A 16,550-nucleotide genomic window follows, 5' to 3' on the forward strand; every position below is an offset into this window, starting at 1 on the left:
TCTCTCTCTCTCTCTCTCTCTCTCTCTCTCTCTCTCTCTCTCTCTCTATATATATATTTATACACACTAGATGGGAGTAACATGCAAAGTACATTTATCTAGTTTTATGAAATGATTATTTGTAAAAAATAATATATATTTTATAAAAATTATTGATTTCACTTAATAATTTAAGACATATTGGAGAAAATAAAAAATTAGTTCGAAATATCATATAATCCAATACATGTTTATAACATCCATAATTTTAACAAAGATGCATACAAAAAATTTAATAAAAGTCCAACACAAACGGTAGTTCAAAATATGTGTCATTTGATATTTGTATTATAACTCATCAATTTGTGTCATCCTGAAGAGGATCAATAGAGAATACATTAAAATTCTTACGTTTCTGTTGGTTGAGTCGATCAAGGTCAACATAAAGTTAAATCATCCATTCTTTTTATAAAATTTGTGCTATAATATTTTCGATATATAGCATATATATAAATCATAAAATATATTTTGAAGTTGTTGGCCAAACTTACTCTATCTTGATTAGCTCAAGGATCATGGCCTTTGTCACGTGCCCATCATAGCAAGTCCATGTGTGGAATATGACTTAGCGAAAGCTACGTCCTACTAATATTAAAATAAATAAATTAAAAAAAACTTTGATTAAACACACTTGTATTATATGGAATTTTTAAATTTGGAATACTCAATAATATGAGTTAAGGAAACGTATAATACACGTGTATTTTACTTAGGGATTCACATCTTATGCACCTAATACATGTGTATATGTTAAGAAGAAAGAGAAAAATATAATAACTAATCTTTAATTACTTATTATTATATAAAATATATTCATTGTTGTAATTATTGTGATTAATAAATTATATTATAAAATAAATGTAGAATATATATTTGTATTGTTATTATTCTCGGCTTTAAACTAACATTAAATAAATAAAAATCATGTAACTTTTTAATATAAAAATTATGATCTATATAAAATTTGTATGTCTTTTATTAAAAATTTGTATACGTTCATTAATCACTTATGACTCTCTAAACAGGTGGTTCACCCAGCCATCCATATATATTTAGATATCCTATCTTTGTTTATCTTTGTTAGCATCTTGAGCCCCGCTACATTCAGGCAACTTGTGCACTCAAAATGTGCATGAATTTGATGTCAGTATTATTTATTTTTTATTTTTCAGAAGAAAAATAATGAAGATGAAGAACAAAACTTCGGCCTTCGGCATAAATCTAAATCCTTTTTCTACCTTTCTAGAAAGAATTACTCATCTACTACTCAAGACTTTATTTTTTATTTTATTTCTTCTTAATCTGCCTTGTCCCTTATTTCAACATTTCTACCCTTTCAGAAAGAATTACCATCTCTCATTCCTTTACAGAGCTCATCTCCGAGAGAAAACATGCCCAAAGATTAAACTTGAGTCATCTCCTCTAACGAAAAGCCACCGTAAAATGTGCCGAGTGTATTCTCGCACACAAATTATCTCTCTCACTCTCTCTCTCTCTTGAAGATGGTTAAAGAGAGATGCACATTGCCTCCTACCGATTGAGAATTTTATTTTGGAGCAAAAGGAACCAAAAAAAAAAAAAATGAAAGAGAAATTTCTAGAGGCTTCTTACATTTCTTTTTTAATCAATGCAGTAAACGAGGAGAAAAAAAAAAACCCCACGTGAATGCCATTGGGAAGTTTGGTTTTTCTTGAATCTTAGAGCAAACTTTTACGATTTTGTGTTTAAACTTCTGGACAGTGGATGAATCATCTATTTTATTCAAGGGCATGAAAAATAGAATGGAAGAAAAAAGAAATTAAAAAAAATGAAAAAGAAGAGATTTGGGAGAGGGGAGACGAAGTGGTGATCGAAAATAAAAATTCTAAATATAAGTATATACACTACACATCATCTATTATTTTAATTTTTTAAATTTTTTTCTTTATCAAATGTTTGGCATATGCATAATAAATAGAAAAATTGAATTAATTTAAAAAGAATAAATCTAAAACAAATTTAAAAAAATTAAAAAAATAAAAAAAATATTAAATAGGGAATGTATAGGACTTATATCAAAAATAGATCTGAAAAGCCAATGCTTTCTTCTTCTTTATGTTTTTTTTAATATAAAAAAACTGACTGCAATAAGCCACTTCCGCTTCGTACACGGATTGGTCCCCAAAATGTAGTGTAACTTTTTTATCTCGAAATACTTTCCATGTAACTTTTCATCTTATATCATTGAATGCCATTTATGTATTCTTCCATACGCTAGTTACATTCACACGAATTTAAACAAACAGTATTAATTTTAACAGAAAAATATGAAAAACTGTTAAAATAAGATTTTCCGTTATATACACATTTTATATATATAAAGATATCTTTTTATATATATAAAGTGGCTATTTAACGAAATGTTGTTGGTTTAACAGTTTTTGTTGTTTTACTGTTAAAATTAATGCTGTTAGTTACATGAATAAATTAAAGTGGCTCCCTCTCTTTTCTTAAAGATTTTTATTTTTTTAATCTTTCTCCTCAATCACTTATAAATAAATTCATGGTTATCAAAGTTTATAAAGCATGCATCAATCTTGGAACCCATGCGTGAATGATCATTTATTAATGAGATATATTAGATATATATATATGAATATGATATTTTATATCAATTATAATTTATATATATAAATTTATATATGTGATTTAAAATTTCTATTCATTCCTTATATAAATAAAGAGAAATGTAAAATAATTATATTTAAATCTATTTACAAACTACATTTACGAATACAATTATTCTAATAAAATATTATTTATTTATCAGTTTAAATTTATTATGAAACATTAAAATCAAATAATAATATATTATAAAAATCTTAGTATTTTATTTCTTCATAAAAATTATATCATTTTTAAAAAATAATCGCTTTATTAAACTAAAAAAACATGCTTTGTACGTTACTTTATTGTTAACGATTTGTATCAGGCGTTACATAGTTTTGGTTCAAAGTTTTTTTTTTTTTTTTTTTTTTTCTTTCACGTATTTGTTATTTCCAGCTGTACCCAAAAGCACATACAGTAGTAAATAATAAAATTTTAATTCTAAATGCTTGAAAACCTATTTAAGTCTATCCTACTATTTGATGTTAGAAATTATATTTTTTTTCTAAAAGCATTACATTATTAATAAAAAAAAATTCTTAATAAAAACAATATTAATTCTTAAAAGTAACATTTTTATACACTAGGCGAGTGTCCTTTGGATGTTGCCCAACTACTAGTGTATATATATAATAGAGTAATGAAATACGGGTTGTATAAATATCGGATATTTTAAAAAAAAAAAAGTAAAATCTAATATTAAGAAATTGATTTTTTTACGTGAATATCATATTTACTGATTTTTTTTAAAATGAGTATGTGACGATTGCACACTCTATGATTAAAAATATAATTTCTTTATATAAAATGATAGTATAGCTACTAATTAAATATGCTCACTTAAATATTTTTTATTTTTTTTAATGATTAAGAAAGTGATTATTAGTGAATTTATATTTTTTATTTTCTTTTCTTAATGGCTAAGTATGCTTTTAAAAAATGATTAAAAATAAATTAAAAAACAAATATTTATACTAGTGTGCACAATTGATAATCGCCTAGCATTGTCCTTTCTCTGTGTAACAATATTCTTGGCATTCCAAGGATTTTGACCAATTGCCATGCATATTCTTAATTTGATGCTCTCTTTTTATTTTTATTTATTTTTAGTTTTTATAGATTGTAATTAAGATGGAGAGGGCACATGATTAAGATATATTATAGTTATAAATGCAGCTAGTTATACTTAAGCTATTTTTGACCAAAACACATATGATGAGAACGGTGCCTCCTTTTATTGTAAAGAAATTATACAGAACTCACATAAAAAAAATAAATTAATTTTTTAATAGTATATTTCATTCTTTTTCAAAATAAGTATATAATACTTGCGCATTCTACGACTATATGTAGCATTATTTAAAATATATACAAACAAAGTAATTTACATTAGACGAGGGCAAAGGAGTGGCTTAATTCACATCTCACACATGTTTTATAGTGCATACATGATGTGTGGTGTAAATATTTTTAAATAATATTACTATAAATGATGATCGATATATTAAAGTAAATAAGAAATAAGTTAAGGAGTCGGGAATCCCAAACAAACACATGATTGCATTCATTCATTCAACTTTATATGACCATATAATTTTTTTCAAAAAAATGTGTAAGATCGTATCAATAAATATCAGGTAATTGGAGATCAATCTGAAGAGATTTTGTATACATTCCTCTATACTTAATTCATCACAACTACTATTGGAAGAAGGCAGCCTTAGACGACTCCATAATCAATTGATACTAGAATTATTAAAATAATAATAATTTTTTCTACATGTTATTTATGGTATTAAGTAAATATTTTGAAACAATATTTTGATCAAATTAAGCAAAAAACTAGACAAGATAAAAGTAGAAAATTAATATTTTTCATTTTATATAGACTACTGCTATTGAATTATTTGAAACTTACCACCCAACAGTTTTCTTGACAATTTGTTAAAAAAATTAAATTAAAAAGGCATTTGAAATACTCAAATTATTCTATTATATATATATACATATATTTTTTATCTGTGAAAATTTTCATTTATACATAACAATATTAATTTTATCTTACTAATGTTACATATAATCATAGAGTGTATAAACGTCACGTAATCGTTTTAAAAATTAGTATGGTTTATTATTAAAAGTTAATGTTTTTATGTGAATCCCATTTTTATTTTTTTTTTAAAAAATTATATAATATTTATATACTCAACGACTGTAAATATCATATCTTTTATATTTTTTTGAAAAATTTACATACAAGAAATACATAGATTATTTTCCATTTGGGCGCTGTAAGGGTGCAACTTAGTAGTGATCGCTGGCGGCAAAACTAACATTTTTTTATTTCTTATAATTTTTTTTATTCATAAAAATTATTAATATATTAATAATCACTTTTTTAATTAATTAAAATTAAAAAAAAATTAAATTAAATACATGGAGGAGGGAAGCATAGCATCATTCTTCCCATTTATACGATTTGTTCCGAAAAGCTCTTTTAGGGGTTAAAAAAACACGAACAGAGCTAAAAAAATTTTGCCTCCCCCACGTCGCGCTCTCTCGTTCGTGCCAATGGCCGCCTCATCTTCTTCTTCCACATCCTCCTCGTCCTCAGGTTCTGATTCCGTGTCTTCTCCCTCTCACCGTCGCCGCCGTCACCGTAGCCGCAGAGACCGGGAAAGAAACAGAGAAGCCCTCAATATCAGAAAGAAAAGCCGCTCCCACACTAAACGACGTCGCCGAAACCATCACCACTCCGATAATTCTCACTCTTCATCCGCCTCTGATTATTCCAGGTCCCCCACATATTTTGGCAAATAATAATAACGGCTTTTATTAGCATTCTTCTTCTTATTGTCAGAGTTCAGATAATAATTAGGGTTTTGCCAATTCCTCTTCTCTCTCTTTTTTTTTTTTTTTTTTTTTTTTTTTTTTTTTTTTAATGTTGTTTGGGTATATAATTACTTTATTTGTAGCTCTTCTTGGCTTTTCTTCATTGTTTGATTGCTAGGATAACTTGGGGGAAAGGCAAAGGACCGCGAAATTGTGAATATTCTGAGGATAATTTTTATTTTTATTTTTATTTCCCAACCCGACTTAGTTCTTATTCTAAGTTTAATTTTGATTGGGCATTTTTTTTGTTATGGTGTAGTTGTGTAATTAGTCTTGTTTGTTTGGATTAACGATCTTGTTGGTTCCTGAGAAATTTGAGGGAAAAAAAAAAAAAAATCTTTCGAGTTTTATGGCTTGCTTTCAGAGGACTAACTATCAAACAAGAAAGGACGCGCTTTCAGAAATAGTTCTCTGAAATTTCATTTTTCTTTCTTTCATAGTTACTTTTCATTGCGTAATTTGAAAGTAAAAGTTTATATAGCCTTAACTGCTGCTGCTTCTTCTTTAATGGTTATGGCCCATAGGCTTAAATACTAAAACAAAAGAACCTAGTATAAATTCTATTTTTGTTGGAATTTTGATGTGTGGCTGAAACATGGTTGCTTGAGTACTTGTGGGGGGAGCGGTAGGATATGGGAAAGTGAGAAGTGCCTAGACAAGAAAGTACTTCTGAGATGCCGTAAGTCTTTTTTTGTATAAGATAAAGTGAGACCTTATATCTTAATGATTAAAAACGAAAAAAGTTTAGATAGTCCTAATGTGTTGTATTGTATTTACATTTGCACATATATTTTCGATTGCTCGTTCGAGAACTACGATCGGTTGTTGGAAGAAATAATTGGAAATAACTTCAGCACACCCGAAGCATCAACTTCAGGCATTGTTGTAAACACAGCAATAAAATTTTTTGAAATTGCAGTGATCCTCATATCTGCACTACCGATGACAGTATATCCTTGTTCCTTATAAATAAATTTCTTTTTTTTGTTTGCAATTATTTTACTGTTATATCCAAATATTAATGACTTAGATATATATTGTTAATTTATTGTATAGATGTCGAGTATACTAACAAATAATAATAATCTCTTTGTTAATTATACTCGACATATAAGATTAACAAAGAGATTATTATTTGTTAGTATTGACATTTAGTATGTTCTAATTTTTATATGAGAATTTATAATTTCAAAATTTGACAAATTTTTTACCATGGCTGCAACACAGGAATGCTTTTGCAACTTTAACATAGAAAATTGTCATTGTAGTCATACCCGGTTGCTTTGTTACAGTTTGCACAAGACATGTAATAGAAGCATTGATCTAGGTCAACTAGGGAGAATCTTCCTTTAATCATAAAAGTTGGCCTTTGTGTTAAGATGGAAATGGATAAACGCATCATATAATAAATTAATAATATATATCTATGTAAATCATTAATATTTGGACATAATAGTAAAATAATTGCAAACAAAAGAAAGAAATTTATTTATAAGGACCGAGAATATACTGTCATCGGTAGTGCGGATCTGAGGATCACTGCAATTTCAGAAATTTTTATTGTTGTGTTTACAACAATGCCTGAAGTCGATGCTTCGGGTGTGCCAAAGTTATTTCCAATTATATCTTCTAACAACAGATAGTTTTGCGTCGCCTTGAGAATTTGAAGTTCTACTAGTGGCAAAAAGTGGTTAATTACATAGAGGTTTTAATATTATTAAAAAAAGAGAGAGATGCTGAACCTTGCGAGCACAAAAATTTCTATCAGATAAATGGCTTACGACAGGTATGAAGAACATTTTCTTGGCTTTGGAATGATAATGATTTACACTGCAATGCCTAGGAGAGTATCATGATTGGGAGTGTAGTGAATATGGTTTAGATGACACCACCAAGGGTGATGGCTCAATGGTTATTGGGGTGCTCCCAAGTGGTTTGGTATGTACTAGGTCCTAGGTTCAAATCAAAATATGGATTCACCTTAGACTGTTGGTATTAGCTGCCTAACAACTCATTGAATTCCCAGTGGCTTGGGGTCTAAGCTATGGCTCAAACCTAACTTGCGGGAAAGGTTGCGGCTTCCTACCGCCTAGGACCCTCTTGTCTGGTTTTGAGCAAGTAGGGTGCTTCCATTGTCACACTCAGGCAGGAAAGCCATCGTTGGTTGCCCCCTCGTACCCTTATGCTCATAAAAAAATATGGTTAAAATTACTTGCCTTCATAGTATTTTATTATTAAGTATGCCATTTGTTTGCAGTCTCATGTTTTTTTACCTTTTCACCTTCCTGGAATGATGTGGTAGTAAATGCAACATGGTCTAGATCTGTATTAGAAGCATAGGGTTCAGAGATTTAAATTGGAGCCGAAATTTTGTATGTTAAGTTCTCGGGCATTTTTCCATTGTTTTCTAGCATGGCTATTAAGATGATTGGCTTTCCAAACTTATCTACATTGCTGATTCTTGTAAAAGTGACAGTTCTTCCCACAGTGAGCCTGAAACATCTAGTCATTCAAAGCGGCACAAGAAGAGCGACAGACCAAAGAAGGTGGTGGTTAGACTACCATGTTAGTTTTCTTGTTATGTGCTCTGCTTGTCTTCTTATCCCTTGTTTCTTCCCTTTCATTTTCTAGAACAAGGAAAAGGACCAAAGCAAGAGTGATCGCCATAAACAGCATAGTCGCAAACTTAAAGAGGTAAGCCACCACACTCTTATGTAGCTTAATAGGATTCGTATGATTGCTTTTATGCCAGTGGTTGACTTATTAGTAACTCTTTAACATTTGAATAGTGTTTTTTTGTCATTTCATCAGGATAGTGAGGACTAAATTGTTAGTGAACTATGTCATTGATAACTGCAGAACCATTAAAGATGTTTTTAGCATGACATTTAAATAATAAAACAGACGGTGACATGCTGAACTTTACTTGGTAGTTTGTATCTCCTGAAAAGTGGTAACAGGTTACAGGACCTAAGGTCCCTAGTCACTTAATTTGCTGCATAATGGGTTTATAAGAAAGCTTTTCTTTGTGTCCCGTAAAGGGAACTCAAAAAAATAAGGGTGGGGGAGTTCTTTGAAATTTTTTCAATACAATTCTCATCTTGCATGTAAAAGCTGTGAATGTTCCATGTATTTGTGCATCTAGGAAGCTAAATGCATATCTGACAATTTATCATGGCATTCACAATGTCTGAGGTGCTTATAATACTTTCTGCCTGTTTTATGGATTGGCTCTTTGAAATTGGAGCTGGGGTCTGTGGCATGATGGTTGGTGCTTGATTGACTTGCCTGGATGTTGTTGCTTGGTTGGGTTTGTCTGGGCAATGGGAGCCATCTATAGAAACAGCAGGATGAGAGAAGTAGCGGCCCTGTTCAGCTTTCTAAGGTTCTCATCAGACTCTAATACTTGTGTTTGCAGTCACAAGTTTTGTTGTTGCGCTGTTTCTGTAACCTTTATGTGCTTCATACAGTTTTTAGGGCGTGGCAAGGATGATGGTGTTCGTCTTAGTGCTATCTCTGGAAAAAAGGTTAGGCAACTAATTACATTGTATTAGGACCTCAAAGATTTGTGAATGAGATGATAGTCATAGAAAAAGTGATCTTCAATTACTTCCCCGGTTATGCAGATTCGATTGAAAGTTGATAGAACGAAGGAGGACAAGTTGGCAGAGAATAAAAGAAATGAACTGTTGAAATTTTTAAATGCTAGTTTTGATTGAACTTGTGGAGCTTGAAGTCAAGTCACTGGAATTAAGAAATCGTTTTAGCGAGGTAACCATACTTAAATATCCTTTCTTGAAGACCAAGCTGCCTAGACTGGGGTTCTATTTCACCAATTTGTGTTTGGCTTTGTTACCCGTTGGATAGGAAAGCATTGTTGAATTGGAATCTGAGCTTCTATTATAGTTGTGGTGAGAAGAGTGTATTGGATTTTGGTATTGTATTTTATCAAATTGATGCTTCATTTATGTTATTGCTTTATATGAACAGCGTACAAGTCTTCTCTCTCCATCCCTTTCTGAGAAAAAGCCCTCTTGGCCCTTGGGCGTGAGGGTCAATGGACTCTTGTTCTGAACTGATTTGGATGGTATACACGTACTGCAGTTTGATACATGAATTAGTAATAAAATCAATGATCAATGTAAAACTTGTATTCAAAAGCCGAGTAGCGCAATGCTAGCCAGGTACAAGCTTTATGTGCAACTGCAAGCTTGGGTCCCATTAGGAAAAAACAATTCTTTTCACGGTAAAATCCATTAATTTACAAAGGGTATGTGCAAAGCTTGTACAAATCATTGCTGAAGTAAATTAATATCTTTTATTGATAATGTTATTTAAACGGAATAAATTAGATTATAACATTTGACAAGAAAAAAGAAATATTTTTTTAAATCTTTGATTTCTCAAACGGAATATGTAGATGATAGTTAATTTAAAAAAAGAAAAAAGAAAATAGAGCAAAGTTCTAAACTAATCCCACAACACAATGGACGTTTGACCAAAATTTCTTTAATCCCTTGTTCCTACAAGCTCAGCGACTGCCTTCTCTGCCCAAGATGAGCCTACTTATCTATCCCTTATTCCTGCATTCTATGTTCTATATTTTCTTTTGGAGATTTTGCTATTATCGTGAATTTTTAATTCCTTTCTGGGTTTAAACTTTGCACATAAGGAATCTGTTTCACTGACGAAAATGGTCTCCAAGAATTTATCTGTGCGTAAATCGAATTAAAATCCTTTTTGCTCGAACTTTATCCACTTCAATACATGGAGATCTGCTCCAATGTCGTTGGCATTACAGTTTTCTTTCACACCCTTTAAGGAATTTGTTTTAGAATCGAGAAATACTTTGCGTAGAGTCAACGTAGGAATCATACAAAAAGTGATTTTATACGCTGATGTGTTAATCAAATATTTTCTTTGAAATTGAGTTTTTTAATTAACTTTTTGTTAATTTAAGACATACCTCTAGGCACATATCCATTCCGTTACGTGTTTCTAATTCAATTTTATCATTTCTGGTTTTTTTTCCCCCCACTATTAAATCAAGAACAGGGAACAAAAAGAAAAGTATTTAAACGATCTCTGGTCTATGCCTGTTTCTATTGACAGATCACTTTCCAAATCAAGCAACAATCTTCTCTATTTTTGTAACAACATGATTTTAGGAAATTAGCATTTACTTTGTAATTACCATATTCAATTAGTTACCTTAGATAGACTTATTCTTGTATCTATTTATTCAAATAATGTCTCAATGAAAAAATCAAGTGTATCAAATACAAAAGTTTGTATTCTTGACAGTTTCTTTGCAACAAAGTGGTTCGTAGGATGAACTAAAGTTTGTAACCTCGAATTTACATTAATTCCTGTCCTTAAGTTATTCAATTTCCTGCTATTCAAGGCAGCTGAAGACAACAAATATCACGAAAAAAAAAACAGAGAGAGAGAGAGAGAGAGAGAGAGAGAGAGAGAGAGAGAGAGAGAGAGAGAGTAATAAATTTTAAGGGAATGACTAGTGCTATCCGGAGTCAAGAAAACCCATTATATTTCTTAGAACGCAAACCAAAGCAAAATATCGAAGCTTTAGGATACTATAAAGTTTCACAGACCAAGAATTTTTATTGGGCAAAGCTTAGCCAGTTTAATGAGATAATGATCAGTCTCTCAATAGAGATTGATATTATATAATAATGAGAGCAGCTAAAACATTAGTGACCCGCCAGTTTATTGGTAATCGCCAAGACAATGCTGCAGAGCTGGCTGAATGTCGCACTCAAACTAAGTATGGGAGAGGCTTTGCCCATTTCCTTCAAACCATTCTCACATGAATCAGAATCGCTCATTGCAGCAGACACCCATGTTAATACATCACTATACTTTTTAGACTTCAAGGACGTGAGGGAGTCCTGGAGTCGCTCACTTGCATCTTGGTAGTTCTCATTGCAATCTTTAAAGGCAGCGGATTTATCTTTCTGTTTGGAGAGCTGGCCCTGAATTTGCTTAGCCAGGGATGACGTCTGCTGCAGTGCAACTTTGGCTAGCACGCCAATATCAGTAGCCCCACGGCTCTCCGAGTCAGATTGAAGGGTTTTTGTGCACAGATCCTTGTACAAAGTACGATCACAAGCTGAGATTATAAGATCAGCTTTTTGCGCTCCTGCAACATTGCTGCATTGCTACATTGCGCAGAGAGTGAAAAGCAAAAAGAAGAGCTTCAAAATCGGCTTCATGTTTTCAAGACGAAAGATTAATGGAGAAAATGAAGAAAACAGTTGGAATGCTATCAACTTCTTTATCTTACATTCATTTCACAACTATTGTGAAAGCTTGTCTATATATAGAGAGAGAGTGAGAGAGGGGTACGTAGATAGATATGCCCAAGCAAGGCGTATGACAGCTCTCTGTCTGTTTTAAGATGTCTCTTAGGGATTTGTTAGGACAGGCATGCACCAGTCGGTTTCATTTTTAATTAGGAGCTTATTTCGTTTGATCTGTGCATTAAGATAGGGGAGATTTGTTTCCTAATTTGTTTATTTACGTAGGGGATTTTGTTTTCGGATTTTTGCTTTTTAAACCTTAGTTATTGCTTTTAATTGATAGGGGATTTTGATGTATTCACATATTAGTTCTATATCTTGAAAACTTTGAATACAATGGAATAGATAAAAATAAATAAATTAATATGTAAATGTGCTTTTAATTGGTGTATGGCCAAAAAAAAAAAAAGCCAAAACATTAATAAATACATTTTTATGCTAACTTATATCCAAACTTCCACATGCATTATAACACAGAAAATCAAAGTAAATCGGAAAGTGGAATTGTTATATAAAAAAAAGAAAAAAAAAAGAAAAAAAAAAAAGAGAGAAAATGCAATATAATAATTCCAGTCGTATAATTCCTCGGCTCTTCGTCGAAAAAGAGTCGCCATGAAGACAACTTCGTCAGCTGATAACAGAGACCATCAGCACTAAGATGTGCACTACAGCTTTCGATATTTGGAGAGGTCAAAAGCTAAGTAGCGTAATGCAACTTTAGATGTGCAACTGCAAGCTTGGGTCCCATTAGGAAAAAGTAATGCTTTTGTACCGTGAGATCCATTACTTTACAAATAAATTAATATCTTTCTATTGATAATGTTATTTAAACGGAATAAGTAGATTATAACATTTGACAAAAAAAATATTTTTTTAAATCTTTGATTTCTCCAATGGAATATATAGATGATAGTTAATTTTTTTTTAATTTTTAAAAAAAAATTAAAGCAAAGTTCTAAACTAATCATAAAGGGACTATTCGGATCAAAAGGCCCGAGATACCAAAAAGGCTCATTATATTACAAAAGGAAAAATATAGTTGCAAACACAATTGTGCACTAATCTGTGCACCAATATGATGTGATTGGTCAAAATGTAGATTTTATTAAAAACAGTGTTAATTTAAATTTTAAGTATGAATAAATCAGTATTGGTACACAGATTAGTGTGCAACTGTGCTTGTATGTAGCAAAACTCATTACAAAAACCTAGAGGGTAGATCTAGTGGCCGCAATGAGATAAGTAAGAAGAGTAAGAGAAGATGTGTGTCTCGCCATCTTTTACGAAAGGATAATGACACTAGGAAGTAACATGATTGTTCAAAATATCAAGTAATGATTTGCACCGATAAATCCTAGATAAGATAAGTATCGCAAGTAAGTCTATATATACCAGGTAATCTTTGATAATTGGAAGGATAATTTGACTGCTATTTCATTTCACTCACTTAAACATTGGAATGTTTTCAGGTGAAGCCCTGCCAGCCTCCTTGATGATTTTTGGTGAATGGTTGCAAATTGGCCAGTGAGACACGTTCTTAACAGTTGGCACCGTCTGTGGGATCTAGGTGATTTAGTGTGGTTCTCATATGCCAACTGTAACATGATCAACAGCAAGCCGAGCGATGGATGCATTGCAGCCATCAATGGAAGCACGACTAATAGAAGCAAAGGAAAGATTAAGAAAGGCCCTAGAAGCTATGGAAATCTTGTGAAAAGAGAACGACAACTTGAGATAGAAGAATGTCAATTCTAATAATATCGATACGCCCGCTCATAGTGAGCAGGGTGAGGGAGAGACACATTGCAATATCGAAGCGGATACAGTGTGGGTAGAAAAAGAAAGAATGCATGATGGGTTGAAGGAACTAACGGGAAAATATGAGGAGATGGCGGAAAAGACGGGGAGCTTTTCCTCGATAGAAAGCCTGCTGCATCAGATAGATCTACCATATAGCACACGGATTATGGTCATGCCGCTCCAGCCAAAATTCAAGGTTCCTCAAGTAGATATATATGATGGGTCCAAAGACCCAGTAGATCATCTGGAGAACTTTAAAACTCATATCACGCTCCACGGTTTTCCTGGAGATATTGTGTGCCAGGTTTTCCCTTTGACTTTAAAAGGGACAGCTAAGGGATGGTTTGGGACCCTCAAGCCAAAATCAATAGACAGCTTCGAAGAGTTGGCAAAATAGTTCCTGAACCAGTTCATGCCTAGCATGAGGCCAGCCGCCTACCTACTGACTGTCAACAAGGAACGCTGACAACGAATGACCAAGATGAAAAGATCACTTTGGCCGCCCTTTTGGGAGGAGTATGGCCACGCAGTCCTTTTATGGAGAAGTTGGCTTGAAGGACTCCTTTCCACTCTCAGAGAATTCATGGACAGGGCTGATGACTTTGTTAACGCGGAAGACACCCTGCAAGCATTAGTGGATCCTGGTAAGGAAGATAGGGGACTGAGCGAAGAAATGGGTAGGTTTACAAAAAAGCTAAGGCAAGTAGGCGAGAAAGAGCGTAGGAGAGGTGCTCAGATCACAGTCCTAGGCTGATACACAATAATCTAGGCATACGAGAGGAAGGGAAGGAAAGAGGAGACCGTCGCCCTAGCAAGACAGGCAGTCGATACTGCAAATATCACCAGACAAGCTCGCACTGGACTGAAGACTGCATGACTATGAAGAAAATAGTAGCGGAATTAGTAGAGACCGGTGAGTTAGAACAAATGGTTGCAGAACGGTCAAGGTCGAGAAGGCGCCAAGAGTCTAGACAGGAAACTTGGCAGAGTCAAGAACCGCCAAAATGGGGCTGATAGAGCCCCCCAAAGAAGTAACGGGAAAAGGGAGGGCGCCCATTGGAGAGATAAGAACCATAGCAGGAGGCTTTGCTAGGGGCGGTATTTCAGCGTCCAGTCAGAAGGCATATGCACGGAAATCAAGATATGAAGAGGTGTTTTTAGTAGACAGGGCGCACAAGCTTCCAAAACTTAGCAACGAACGAATGGTGACATCTTTCGAAGAGGCAGACAGACGAGGAGTGTTGTATCTGCATGACGACGCCTTAGTAATCACCCTCGTGATAGCCAACTACACCACCAGGCGGGTGCTGGTAGACAACGACAGCTCTGACGATATACTATTTTGGTAGGCATTCGTAAAAATGGGCATCGAGGTCAACAAGTTGAGACTCTCCCCGACGCCATTAAAGGGTTTCTCGGGAGATATTATCCAGCCCGTAAGGGCGATCACCCTCCCAGTAATAGCAGAAACTGGAACACGGATGACGACCACCATGACAGATTTCTTAGTAGTAAAAGCTCTATTTTTTTATAACGCTATATTGGGGAGACCAACACTTAACTAGGGCGGTAACGTCCACATACCATCTCAAGATGAAGTTCCCAACCGATAAGGGGGTAGGTGAGGCAAGAGGCGAACAGGCCCTAGCACGGGAATGCTACATACATGAATTGCGAAAGGTCAAAAGCAAGGTCTGTATTGTGGAAGAGAAGAATGAAGCCTCGCCACCCCGTCCCCCACCTACGACACTGGCTTTTGAGGAAGATATTAAGGTCAGAGACGACCATAACTAGCAACATGCCAAAGTCAATGAACTATTGGAGCTTGTGGCATTATATGCCAACCGCTCTGACGATATACAGGTCCCACCGGCGGATAGGGAAGCCCTAAAACAATTGCTAATAGAGCACCGGGATATCTTCACATGGAGCCACTAAGAGATGCATGATATAGATAATGATGTCATCGAACACTACTTGGGCGTAGACCCAACACACAAAGCAGTATAATAGAAAGGGAGATCATTCAGTACAGAAAAGTATGCCGCTATTAATGAAGAGGTAGAAAGATTGCTCGCAACGGGTTTCATCAGGGAAGCCCATTATCTTGAGTGGTTATCCAACATAGTTATGGTAAAAAAGGCGAACGGGAAATGGAGAACGTGCGTAGATTTCACAGATCTAAACAAAGCTTGTCCCAAGGACAGCTTCCTATTACCACGCATCGACGTCATTGTAGACGCAACAGCGGGGCATCATATGTTAAGCTTCATGGACGCATACTCAGGTTACAACCAAATACGGATGAACAAGGTGGACAAGGAGAAAACCTCATTCATCACAGACCGATGGTTGTATTGTTACCAAGTTATGCCTTTCGGTTCGAAGAATGCAGGGGCGACCTACCAAAGGCTGGTAAATCAAATGTTCAAGGAATAGATTGGGAGATCTATAGAGGTATATGTGGATGACTTGTTGATAGAGTAAGGAACCCGCCCAACACCTTACGGATTTGCGAACGGCGTTCGAGATCTTACGCCATTATAAGATGATGTTGAATCCAGCAAAGTGTGCTTTTGGGGTCCAGTCGGGAAAGTTCATGGGCTTCATTGTATCCGAGAGGGGAATCGAGGCTTCTCCAGATAAGATAAAAGCCATACTCAACATGAAGCTGCCAAAGAACCTGAACGAGACCCAACGGCTGGCAGGTAGAGTGGTCGCTGGGAAGATTCATAGCTTGATCAACAGATAAGTGCCTCCATTTTTTCCAAGTATTGCAGAAAGTAAATCCTTGGAATGAACAATGAGACGAGGCATTCGACAAATTAAAAGTATATTTGGCCAGTTCGCCCT

General features: G+C 34.0%; 2 protein-coding genes across 5 annotated transcripts; one reads left to right on the plus strand and one right to left on the minus strand.

Moving 5' to 3' along the window:
• The first annotated feature begins 5,152 nt into the window (after nt 1–5,152).
• Nucleotides 5,153–9,566, plus strand: LOC122318798 (serine/arginine-rich splicing factor 11). Of its 4 annotated transcripts, none has more exons than XM_043136431.1 (6): nt 5,153–5,480; nt 8,045–8,123; nt 8,209–8,271; nt 8,918–8,962; nt 9,048–9,104; nt 9,204–9,566. In XM_043136431.1, the coding sequence occupies exons 1-6, from the start codon at nt 5,257–5,259 to the stop codon at nt 9,294–9,296; spliced, it is 561 nt and encodes a 186-aa protein (XP_042992365.1). In that variant the 5' UTR covers nt 5,153–5,256; the 3' UTR covers nt 9,297–9,566. The 4 variants fall into 4 exon arrangements, with proteins under 4 accessions (XP_042992365.1, XP_042992366.1, XP_042992367.1 ...); XM_043136432.1 differs by having other exon boundaries at nt 8,048–8,123; XM_043136433.1 differs by having other exon boundaries at nt 8,054–8,123.
• Nucleotides 9,567–11,167: 1,601 nt separating this feature from the next.
• LOC122274653 (putative invertase inhibitor) lies at nt 11,168–12,681 on the minus strand. Its single transcript, XM_043083668.1, has 2 exons — nt 12,670–12,681; nt 11,168–11,756 (listed from the first exon to the last, which is right to left on the minus strand). Exons 1-2 carry the CDS (start codon nt 12,679–12,681, stop codon nt 11,289–11,291), a joined length of 480 nt encoding a protein of 159 aa, XP_042939602.1. The 3' UTR covers nt 11,168–11,288.
• Nucleotides 12,682–16,550: the final 3,869 nt, after the last annotated feature.

The sequence above is a fragment of the Carya illinoinensis genome, chromosome 8, assembly GCF_018687715.1.
Source record: "Carya illinoinensis cultivar Pawnee chromosome 8, C.illinoinensisPawnee_v1, whole genome shotgun sequence".
Classification (NCBI taxonomy): Eukaryota; Viridiplantae; Streptophyta; class Magnoliopsida; order Fagales; family Juglandaceae; genus Carya; species Carya illinoinensis.